Source organism: Narcine bancroftii, chromosome 4, assembly GCF_036971445.1.
Source record: "Narcine bancroftii isolate sNarBan1 chromosome 4, sNarBan1.hap1, whole genome shotgun sequence".
NCBI lineage: Eukaryota > Metazoa > Chordata > Chondrichthyes > Torpediniformes > Narcinidae > Narcine > Narcine bancroftii.
Window position 1 is genome coordinate 88,589,819 of NC_091472.1, and position 12,478 is coordinate 88,602,296.

Consider the following 12,478-nt stretch of genomic DNA (forward strand, 5'->3'; position numbering starts at 1 on the left):
AAATATGCAAACATGGTACAATGTTTGCATATCATGAATTGAAAGCTTATTTAAAGGATAAATTGGGAAACAGCTTGAGATTACCTGAAGGAAGCAGCTTTGAATACATGATTGCAGACACAATGATAATCAAAAGATTTATAACCAACATGTACATTAAGCTGCAAGATAAGGAAAATGAAATGAACTATAAACCTAAGCAGAAGTGGGAAAAGGATCTAAACATAAAGATAAAAAATGAAACATGGGAAAATTTGTGTTCTAGAACTATGAAGAATACAATAAACACAAGGTTATACATGATACAGTATAATTGGTTACACAGGGTATATATTACTCCTTAAAAATTAAAAAAAATGGGATTCAACATCAAATAGATGTTTTCGCTGTAAGATGGAAATGGGAACAACATTACATGCAACTTGTGCATGTACTAAAGTACATAAGTTTTGGGAAGAATTAAATCAGATAAATAAAATTACAAAAAGTAACATACCAAAAAAACCAGAGATATTTCTTTTAAGTAACATAAGAAGCAGAGAATTGGGCCTCAAATTGGATAAAGTGCAAAAAAAAATTCCTTAAGATACCCTTAGCGATAGCAAAAAAAAATATAATGTCAACTTGGAAAATGGAAGAGAGCATGAGTATACAGCAATGGTACATGGAAATGAATAAATGTATTCCATTGTAAAAAATAACAAATAATTTAAAAAATAAAGTCACAATGTTTGAACAAATTTGGGAACCATACATGGAACATATCAGAGAGAGCTTGCCTACGACCTCCATCCCCTAAAATGAGAATGAAAATGATAAGAAGACAAAACTACTAGATTCAATGTGTAATAAATAGATGACGCATTTTACTTGTTTATTTTCATTTGTGTAAAAATATTGTACATGTTGAATATTTATGGGTATTGGAGGGGGGTGGGCAGAGGGGAGGGAGGGAAAGGTGGGGGGAAGGGGAGAAAATACCACTGTATAAATTTAATGAGATTTCTTTGTACATATTTTAGTTGATATGGTTCACAGTGTGAAAAATAAAAAAACATTTTAAAAAAAGAAGCAGGTAGCCCAGATGGTGAGAAACTGCATACAATGTGAGACCTCCAAGGTCCAGCGCCATGTAAAGGCCCCGGTACAGCAGTTTGACTCTACGGCCAAGAGGTTCGAGCACATACACATCGACATCGTGGGCCCCCTGCCGGTGTCCAGAGACGCCCGCTATTTGTTGACAGTTGTCGACTGCGCGACGAGGTGACCGGAAGCCATCCCACTGAGGGACATGTCTGCCGAGACCTGTGACAGGAACCTACTCGCCCACTGGATCGCCAGGTTCGGGGTCCCAGCACATATGACGAGCGACAAGGATGCCCAGTTCACATCCGCCCTCTGGTCATGGCTGACAAACCTCTTGAGGATCAAGTTCCATCACACCACCGCATACCATCCCCAAACCAATAGCCAAGTGGAGCGCTTCCACCGGCACCTAAAGTCAGCCTTCATGGTTCACCTCACCGGTCCCAGCTGGACGTATGAATTTCCCTGATGCTCATGTATAACCGGTCCCAGCTGGACGTATAAATTTCCCTGATGCTCAGCATTAGAATGGCTCCGAAAGAAGACCTACAGGTATTGTCCACAAGGTTGATCTACGGCGCGTCACTACCGGGAGAGTTCTTCGGCCTGAGCACCGGCTCTGTGACCGAGAGTCGGACCTTGCTGGCAGACTTGCGGGGTAAGCTTCACCGACCCACCGTGGCAGCCATCCATCCTGTGTCCCCAAGGAGCTGGCCATGGCTGATTTCATTTTTGTCCAGCGAAGTCCACACTCTGCACCACTCCAGCACCCCTAAAAAGGCCCCTACAAAGTCCTGCAATGCTCAGGCAAGACGTTCACCCTGGACATCGGGGGCAAGGGGGAATTATTTACAGTCGACCAACTCAAGGTGGTACACCTGGACCTTAGCCAGCCGGTAGTGTCGGCCCAGCCAAAATGACAAGGTCGGCTGCTCAGGCAATGAGACACGTAAGCCAGTTCTGGGGGTTTGTGTGGCAGCGCACATCCTCGTGGCGAACCGGCCTCGCCCGCTTGCACCGCCGCGCTGGCGGGGCAGCCGCAAGAAGATGGCGCTGTCAGGGTTAGAGCAAGGTACGCGGCTCAGGCGTACATGGTGACGTCACCGCCAACGCAGAGGCGGAGGTCACACCGCCCTTAAAGGGACATGCGCGAAGTTTGAATAACAGTTAGTTGAAACCTCCAACGTGGTCGTGGTGTGTTTCGATCTGTGTCGCAGTCGCTACATTAGATACTTAATTGGCACTGGAAGCTATTGTCAGATTTACATTATTTGTTGAATAAATTTTGTTTAACACTTGGCTACATTTGGCTTGTATTTTATAGAGCACAAAGGGAATTCAAGATTTGCTGGAGGTGGCCAAAGACTCAATACCTCATGATTATTGGGCAAGCACTCCTTTAGTATTAAAAGCCACGGCTGGTTTACGGCTGCTACCTGGAGAAAAGGCCCAGCTTTTATTAGATAAGGTATGGTAATCTTACTGTATTCGTTAGCATGAATAACATAATTGATTCAGTAAATTTGTATTGTGCATATTCATAAGATAATGTAGAGAAGTAAATGATGCAACATTAGAAGTAGTTTTTCGGGGGTTTTTTTGTGTGTTAAAATCTTGCATTTTTTAATGGTTCATTGGTTCCCAAATTATGCAAGTGTCCCAAGGCTCTTTTCCCCATTTTGGGTGCCATGAACCCTGCTTACTTAAATAATAATTTAATTCATTTGCATGTTTTCCTGTTTTTACAAAGAAGCATATGATTGGGATCAGGAGCAAGTCATTTGACCTCTGTCATTTAATAAGATCATGACTGAGCTGATTTTCACCTTGATTCTACATTCTCATCTATCTGCAATAATCTGTGTTAAAACATTCAGAGATCTTGTTTCTACTGCTCTGAGAGTTCCAAACACTAACAACATTCTGAGAACAAAAAAAACTTGCTTCATTTCTCATCTTAAACGAATGACTCTTTATCTTTAAACAATGTCTGATTCTCTCATAAGAGAAGTTTCTCTCCAGATGCATCTTGTTAAAAGCCTTTAGCCTTTTGAATTTTTAATTAAGTTGACTAAACTTCAGCATATGCAATCCTAGTCTGTCCAACCAAGTGTCTAAAGATTTGAGAAAGTTTATATTTTAACACATTATTTCTGTGTTGTGGAGCTGTACCTTCGCTCAATGATCATTTATTTGGCTATTGTCACTTCTGGTGTCGATGACACTGTCCTCAATGAATCAGATGATGTGATTGGAAAGCTGCATAAGGAATATTGATGTAATCGATCTCTCACACACAAAGAATTTTGCTTCCTATTATCAACTCTACTTTGTTGTCTTTCTAACTCATCCATTTAATTGTGCTGTATTTTCACTTTTTTTACAATCTGGTTCTAAATTGGTCTAAGTCAAAACTGCAGTAAAATACATAGATGCTTAAATGTAAAATAAAAACGGAATATGTTTTTATTTCACAAATCCTGTTTTAATTTCACTGTAACTCCTCTCTTCAGCTTCCTTTCCTTCTCCGTATCATTCTCAGGAGCACTGCTTTCACTGCTTTTGCCGCTGCAATGGATCTGTGTTAATATTAGTCCTTAGTTTAATGTTAAAACTATATTTCATCTAGATATGGTTTAATAAGTGAGTTTTGAGTGGTCATGGAATCAAAGACAACATATTAGCATTTCAACCGACACACATGGTTCTTTGCAGCTGGTCCTTGGCTTCAGCATCATCAAATGTATTTGCATTTTAAACACCATTGTCCACAGAAGCCAGTTTGAATGGCTGCTGATACCAGTTGAAGCCAAGAGATGAAAAGATTTATGATGGTTCTTGAGATACTGAAAACAATAGGTGTTATTTCAGAAACACCTGCATAAAGGCGTGGCCATTTTGCTTTCATGTGAGCAGACATCACGGAGCTTAAGTGGACTTAGATGCTTTTTGCACATCAGTGTGAAAAGACATGAACTTCAAAAACAGAAATGATGTCACATACCTTGTGACATGAGAGATTTGCCAGAAATCTATTATTGAAATGAGAGACAGAGTTCGGTTTTAAGAGAACTCGTCCTGTTGATACAGGATTGAAAGCAGAAATATTTCCTGCAGAGGGGGAAAAAGGGGAACACAATAAGTGGCTTTGAAATAAGTAAGCCCATTTTCGTCTGTTTCTTGAAGATAATGAGGGCAGTTTCATTGTTTGAAACACAGATTCCAAAGTCTTCATTCAAGAGAAGAAAACTCTAGTGTGAAGAAAATCTCTCTGAAAGATAAATTATCAAAAGAATTGTGAGTTAAAGAGGCCTGAAGATACGGTTCAAAGCATTTCATAATTAGTTCTAAACTGAATATTTAAGACCTGCAAGCAAGACCAAAATGATGCTGAAGTTTTAAAGTTGACTTTTCAGAGTTTGAGACTTTAACACTCACACATTTGTGCATAGAGATAAGTAAGAAATGTCATGTTATTATTGATTTAATAAAACTGCTATTTTGAATTTACCATTGTCTGGTGAATTTTTCATTGCCGTTCCTTTGTTCATACTAATAAGGGGTTATTTGTTCGTACTAATAAGGGGTTATTAGAAGACCGCAGAGCCCACCTCACTGACAAAAGGCAAAGGAGGAAAAACCCAACACCCAACCCCAACCAACCAATTTTCCCCTGCAACCGCTGCAACTGTGTCTGCCTGTCCCGCATCGGACTTGTCAGCCACAAACGAGCCTGCAGCTGACGTGGACTTTTACCCCCTCCATAAATCTTCGTCCGCGAAGCCAAGCCAAAGAGATAATGATGAGTAAAATAGTCCTTCATTTGTTTCACATTCACAGATTAAGTATTAATAAAAGCAAAATGTTGGAAAGATGCATCAGCAGAGTTAGGCAGAATATGGAACATCTAATTAAGGTCCTCAATCTGATAAATTAACTTTTGTTTTTGTTTTCACAGATACTATCTGATTTACTGAATGTTTCCTGCAATATCAATTTTTATTTCAGATTCTATCATCTGCAGTTTGTTGAATTTTAGTGTTAGTCACAATGGTAGACTGTTCTCTGTTCTGTTTAAAAAAGTAATTATGGACTGTAAAGAGCTTTTGAATGTGCAAAGAAATTGAACCATATTGTTTAATTTTCAAGGCTTTTGTCACAAATTAAAATGTGGCTTTATTATGCCTCTGTGCATAGTTATATAAAGGACCAAGACTTTGTTAAAAAATCTCAAAAAGTTGAACATTTTGGTTTATGCATCATTAGACAGGAAAATGCAAGAGAAGGAGAGTTTAAAGCAGCATTTTAGGTTGCTGTATGAATGGCTATTTCCTTATCAATCAAAAGCAATACCTCGCAGGATAAAAATAGATCATTTGAACTCTGATCTTTACTATAGTTTATGTTCCCCAGGAGCTTCCTGCCACATATTTTATGTGACGTTTTTGGCAGAACCTGTCTTTTTCATCCTCCTTCTTGTATTTATATAGTGTGATGAACAGCTATATGTTGTGATATGTTGTGTTTTATATTGTATATAGGTATGTTTTTGGGGGATAAAGTGTGAAAGTTTTTTTTAGTGTAGGTCACATACAAACATATCAAAACAGATCTCATTTAAAATACTGGAGCTCTGCGCAAGCTAGACATGCCAGCTCTGAATGCCTTTACAAAAGCTTTGGCGAGTGTCCAAGGGACTTCACTAATGGATTCTTGTTTTGAAAAGACACAGATGAAAGCCACAGAGGATTAGGTCTGAGTGGAGGTTGCTGTTCTAAGAGGGTCATGTGGCTTTGCAAGCAAAGAGCGTCAAACAGGTTTTTCTCTGAGGGAGAAAGAGAGAGAGGGAGGGAGGGGGGAGACAGAATTCAGTTCTGCAGTTTTTACAGTTCAACAGGAGCAGGTGGGACTGGAACAGGACAAACTGGAAAGCTGGGGGGAAAACCCCATTTTGCAGATGGGTTGCACTCATCATGTCAGACCAGTGCTTAGTTTAGCCCTTGTGTTTCATGCAAGAGGAGAGGACTGGCTCCCTAAATAAGAGTAATAAAAAGGAACTCTGTGGTGACCTGAAAGAAGGAGCTTATCTGGAAAACCCTGATGGGGCAAGTATCTTCGGCAAGACACTGACATGGCTGATTAAAAAGGATCAGTTTGTGTCCAGTAACAACAAATCTCTCTGAAAACTGACAAGAACCTTCCTGAGCAGTAGCCATTTACCTTTCAAACACCAAAGCCTGGTGAAATTCATAAATGTTAAATTCTGTGCACAGTATAAGAAATGCCTGCAACCAGTGAACTTGGAGGAATGAGAAGTGAGATTGGACTGTGAATCAAATAACTTTTCTGAACTTGTATACACATTACATACACGTGCACTTAGAATTAGAAGGGGATTATGTTAGGTTAAGTTAATAGTAATAAAATAAAGTTTGACCCTGTTTTCATGTTTTAAGGTAATTAAAAGCAACTTTTGTTTAAGTAACCATTTGTCTTGGTGAATATCTGTTGCTGCTGGGTTTTGGGGTCCTCTGGGCTCGTAAGAATCAACACTTATCTAATTTATCTAGCTTCCTCTAAAATGTTTATGTGGAATTATCCTCAATCTATTAGGCAGCAAGTTTATGATTCTTAACCAATTTAGATATTTGTGATTAATAAACTTTTAAGAGTTTGCTGCACATTACAAATATGGTTAAAATACAGATCATGAATGAATGCTACTTTGGTTTAATTTTTTATATATTGACTCTTGGCCTATAACATAGCTGCCAATTCTTTGATAATGCTGTCTGATTAGTCGCACTTCCTTGCTGTTTCCCTGTACCTTTATCATTTTTAAAAATCTTTTGAATATATTCAATCTTCTTATGAAAGTTGCTATTCATCCTGCTCCATTTCAAGCAGTGCATTCCAGAACACAGCCAGAACACAGCCAATTTCTCCTCTTTTCCCTCTGGCAATTCTGAAGTAACACTTCACTTGTTAATCTACAGGAGTCACTTACTATATACCCAGTGCACCCGATGAGGCCTTCTCTGAATCAGTGAAACTGGATACAGACTGGGAGATCATTTCATTGAGAATCCACTACAACAGCAAGGACCTCCCAGTGGCCAACCATTTGAATTCCACACACTATTTTCACACCAACATGTCAGTCCATGGCCTCATATACTGCCAAATTAAGGCTACCTGCAAATTGGAGGAACAACACCATATAATTCTCTCCCAGGATTCTCCAATCAAATGGCATTATTATCGACTTCTCTAATTTCTTTTAATCTTACTCCTTGTTTCTGCCTCTCTCTATCCCTCTGTGTCTTTTTCTTCAGCTCTCTACCCCTCTCCCTTCTTTCTCTTATCAGAGAACTACTCTTCTTAGGTTCTAACATTTTCTCTTCTGCTCTCTTACCTGAATCCACAAGTTAAATCTTATCTATTAACCTGTGCTCCTTCCATTTCCTCCCTTCTTCTCCCACCTTTTTATTAGGCATCTTCTTGTTTTTCCTGAATCCTAATGAATGCCGTAGGCCCCTTTTCTTCAGGCACTTTTGTGTATTGGACTTGATCCATGTATCTGCAGATTTACTTGTTTAACTAGATTGAGAGACACTTTGGAAATATCTAAAAGGATGCCCAATATATATTATATATATATATAATATATATATATATATATCTCTCTCTCTCAATGTAAAACTTTATTTTTCAGTTCTTTTTGCCTGGAAATAAGACGCCTTGCATTCTATTTCTTGACACTGCAAATAGCATTTTTTTTACGTTGTTAAATCAATGACTTGCTGAAATCTCTCATATTTCAGTCTAAATTGGGCCTTGTGCAATTCACCTTGGCACGGCACCAATTTTCTAACATCAGTTGTGTACCTAACAGCATCACAGGCTTACTGCTGTTCATTTTGGTGGCTTTGAGTGCAAACTTGGAAGAACACAGGAAAGTCAGTGAGGCACCAAGGCCAGCAATAAGACGCCAATTAAAGGGTGAGCACTGTGACAGTGAAGTCTTACACTATGTCATTTGGCCTCAGTTTTCGATGTTGGCTGCTTCATTAATGGTTGCTTCATGCCCAACTGCAGTCTTGATAGCAGCCTACAATCAGGGTAGACCATCACAGGAAAGTGAAAGGGGTGGGGGGGGTGGGTATGGGGAAAGATGAGGAGAGAGGAAAAACTGTCCTTAAGCCTGTTGGTGCGTACTTTTTCACACTCCTAAATCTAATTGATGGGAGGAGGGAGTGTGTAATGTGTTTGATATTGTTAAGGTAATTCCTGTGATTTTTTTGAATTCCTTCTCCCAGGTAAAAGAAATCTTCCAATCAAGTCCCTTCCGAGTATCAAATGATTGTGTCAGTATCATGGATGGGACTGATGAAGGTAGGGCACTGGCTTTTACATCTCTCCTGCATGTACTCAGATAGTCTGGGTTAACCAAAGTTAACAAAGCCAGGTGGAAAACAAGTGAGGAAGATACTGGGAGCCTCCAAAAGGATGATTATTGATTGAAGAAATGGACAAACAAGTTTGTAGGTGACTCGAGCAGTTTGAAGTTATCTGTTCATTGCCCTGTCTGCACCGAAATTTCAAGAATTGATCTTTTCAGGTGGAAACTATAAGACATATGCCTATTACTGGTTGGATCCTGTGACCTGTTGTCCTTATTTACTTGTAAGTAGGATTCCAGATATGTCTGTGACATGCATCTTAGTCTTAAATAAATGTCTTAAAAGATCATTACAACATCAGTAATAGGAACAAGAGTAAACCATAAGATTGGCCTCAGCCCCACCTTCCTCCCAGTGCCTTATAATCCCTCGTCTAAAACTCTGCTCAATCTTGAATGTATTCACTTATTTGACTTCCTTTGGTCCATTTGTGATCACCTCATGGATCTCACTTTTAAAGTCTTGGTGCCCAAGGATAGAAAACTTGCAGGATCTAGCCAAAGAGCATTGGCGAAGGCCTCCTGATTCCATGATGTTGGATAAAATCAGAATTGTTTTCTCCTGTGCATATCATGTTTAAATATTTTTTAAAATGCTAAATATAAAATCTAACAGTACTGCATATTGATTTTATTCAGCTGGTTTATTAACAGGACACAGTATGGCTGTTTACTTCCTGATGATTTACCTACTTTTCCATAACTAGCTCTTTGTAATTAATACAGGTATTTCAGCATGGATTACTGTCAACTTTTTAAAAGGTAAGCAGAAGTATTTGGAGATCTTCTAATGGGTATCTTTTGTGAACTGAACAGAAAGGAGTTATCCTGAACTGTTAACGCAGATGAGTTAATTGGCAGGTGATTGTAATTTTAAAATGGCCAAGTGGCTTCTGTTCCATTATGTGTCAATGGTGATTTTCCCCAACTTGTTTCATGTGAAAGTCTCACCGGCTAGGTATCGAGCTAGGCCGCATTAGCAGCTCCACGTCTCTCCAAGATGCTAAGAAGTAGGTCCTTGTTTGGTATTCATATTAAATTGGCTCTGGTCACCAATGCACCTCTTCTGTTCTATAGTTTGTCCTGATTCATATCTTCTTCCTTCATTATATGTTTCTATTTCTTGCCCCCCCTCCCCCAACCATTTGATGCTTAAATGATTTTCCTGAAACTAATACACCTCTCCCTTGTTTTTAAAATTTTCTCAAAGTCCCCATCCCTCTGATCAGGTTAGAGCCTGCCATTATGCTTGCAGACACTGCCGAGTTAGAGATGTGATCACTCCTGCAAGCCTCCACTTCCCATCTAGGAGCAGCCTGAACTTGATCCTCCAGGGTCCCATTTAGAGTTAATATGAATGTTCTCCTGAATGGAACAACTAGCCATTGATTCAGAATTACCACAAGCATGTTTAGTAAGCCTGGAGTTCAGATTTCAGATTATTGTCAGAGTACATAAATGACATCACATAAAACCCTGAGATCCTTTTTCCTGTAGACTCAGAAGAATTACCACTAATTGGTAGTGCAAAAAAATCGGTACACAGCATAAACATATAAACAAGCCAAGAACTGTACACGGGTAATGAAAACTGCACAATACAGAGAGAACAAAAGAAAATCAATAAAGTGCACAAGAGTCCTTAAATGAGTTTCTGATTGAGTTTGTTGTTGAGGAGTCTGATGGTGGAGGGGCAACAGTTGTTCCTGAACCATCTGATGCAGGTCTTGTGGCACCTATACCTCTTTCCTGATAGCAGCAGCGAGAACAGAGCATGTGCTGGGTGGTGTGGGTCTTTGATGATTGTTGCTGCCCTCTGATGGCAGCATTCCCTGTAGATGTACTCAATAGTGCGGATGGTTTTGCCTGTGATGTCCTGGGCTGTGTTCACTACCTTTCTTTATGCTCAGGGGTGTTGGTATTCCCATACCAGACCATGATGCAGGCAGTCAACACACTTTCCATCACTCCTCTGTAGAAATTTGCCAGGGTTTCTGGTGTCATACTAAACCTCTGTAAACTCCTGAGGAATTAGAGGCGCTAATGTGCTTTCTTCTCGATGCCATTGATGTGTTGGGTCCAGGAAAGATCTTCCGAGACAGCAACTCCCAAAAACCCAAATTTGCTCACAGGAAGGAATGGCTTCCATTCTCTGATTTTAAATACATTCTTTGGAGAATTGTTTTTTTTAACTATTGGAGTTAAAACAACCAGAAATATAGGTCAACCCCTACCAATGATGTATGTTCCCAGCAGCTGAGGGCCAGGCCTGGTTATAAAGATTTTTAAGTTGCCTATTAAACCGTGACCACAGATGTTTTTCTCTTTGTGAATTTTCAGTACTAATTGCAGCGTGTTCTTTTCAGACAGCTTGCAAGATTCAAAGCAAAATACTGCTGGGATGCTTGATCTTGGTGGTGGTTCTACCCAAATCACGTTTTTGCCTCTCAGTGAGGTAAGTTTTGAGTAATTTAGTCTTATGGTAATTAATTTTCATTTTCAATCTAAGCATTTTCTCTCCTACCCTTGAATTCTCCAGGATCGAATTTCATTGGAAACAATTGTTGTTTAATGCTTTACATGATGAGCCTTGATGCTCAAGGATGGTTGCCCATCAAGAGGACAGAACAACTAAGTTCCATTAGTTCTCATTGGATAGACATCACTGACTGGTGACAAGTAAATTAAATTTTTCCATTATTACTCAGTTGCCTGTGATGGGGCTGAAGTTCCACTATTTATAGATATGGCAGTTAATTAACATTGAGTTCTGAAGTCAAATTTTTCAGTGGCTCTTGCAGAAGACAGAGGAAGTCTGCAGATAAATCTGTTCCTTTTCTTGTGATCCCACCTGGTAGCAAAGGCCAAATGTGATGTCCACTTTCTATCCCAGCTGCGATCTGTGAGCAGAGACCAGAGTTGCATTTGGTTAGAAATTTGTTTTATCATAATTTTTTTCAAATATTTATGAACATAAAAGTATAAAATATTTCTTTGGCTTGGCTTCGCGGACGAAGATTTATGGAGGGGGTAAAAAGTCCACGTCAGCTGCAGGCTCGTTTGTGGCTGACAAGTCCGATGCGGGACAGGCAGACACGATTGCAGCGGTTGCAGGGGAAAATTGGTGGGTTGGGGTTGGGTGTTGGGTTTTTCCTCCTTTGCCTTTTGTCAGTGAGGTAGGCACTGCGGTCTTCTTCAAAGGAGGTTGCTGCCCGCCAAACTGTGAGGCGCCAAGATGCACGGTTTGAGGCGATATCAGCCCACTGGCGGTGGTCAATGTGGCAGGCACCAAGAGATTTCTTTAGGCAGTCCTTGTACCTTTTCTTTGGTGCACCTCTGTCACGGTGGCCAGTGGAGAGCTCGCCATATAATACGATCTTGGGAAGGCGATGGTCCTCCATTCTGGAGACGTGACCCATCCAGCGCAGCTGGATCTTCAGCAGTGTGGACTCGATGCAGTCGACCTCTGCCATCTCGAGTACTTCGACGTTAGGGATGAAAGCGCTCCAATGGATGTTGAGAATGGAGTGGAGACAACGCTGGTGGAAGCGTTCTAGGAGCCGTAGGTGGTGCCGGTAGAGGACCCATGATTCGGAGCCGAACAGGAGTGTGGGTATGACTACGGCTCTGTATACGCTTATCTTTGTGAGGTTTTTCAGTTGGTTGTTTTTCCAGACTCTTTTGTGTAGTCTTCCAAAGGCGCTATTTGCCTTGGCGAGTCTGTTGTCTATCTCATTGTCGATCCTTGCATCTGATGAAATGGTGCAGCCGAGATAGGTAAACTGGTTGACCGTTTTGAGTTTTGTGTGCCCGATGGAGATGTGGGGGGGCTGGTAATCATGGTGGGGAGCTGGCTGATGGAGGACCTCAGTTTTCTTCAGGCTGACTTCCAGGCCAAACATTTTGGCAGTTTCCGCAAAGCAGGACGTC

The 12,478-nt window shown here is 40.4% G+C and overlaps 1 protein-coding gene across 1 annotated transcript in view; it reads left to right on the forward strand.

Moving 5' to 3' along the window:
* The window catches only part of entpd6 (ectonucleoside triphosphate diphosphohydrolase 6), an 84,972-nt gene that overhangs the window by 41,912 nt on the left and 30,582 nt on the right, over positions 1-12,478 (forward strand). Inside the window, exons 4-7 of the mRNA XM_069931878.1 lie at positions 2,411-2,554; positions 8,406-8,481; positions 9,275-9,310; positions 10,915-11,003. Coding sequence (XP_069787979.1) covers positions 2,411-2,554; positions 8,406-8,481; positions 9,275-9,310; positions 10,915-11,003 — 345 coding nt within the window. The remainder of the gene's footprint in view (positions 1-2,410; positions 2,555-8,405; positions 8,482-9,274; positions 9,311-10,914; positions 11,004-12,478) is intronic.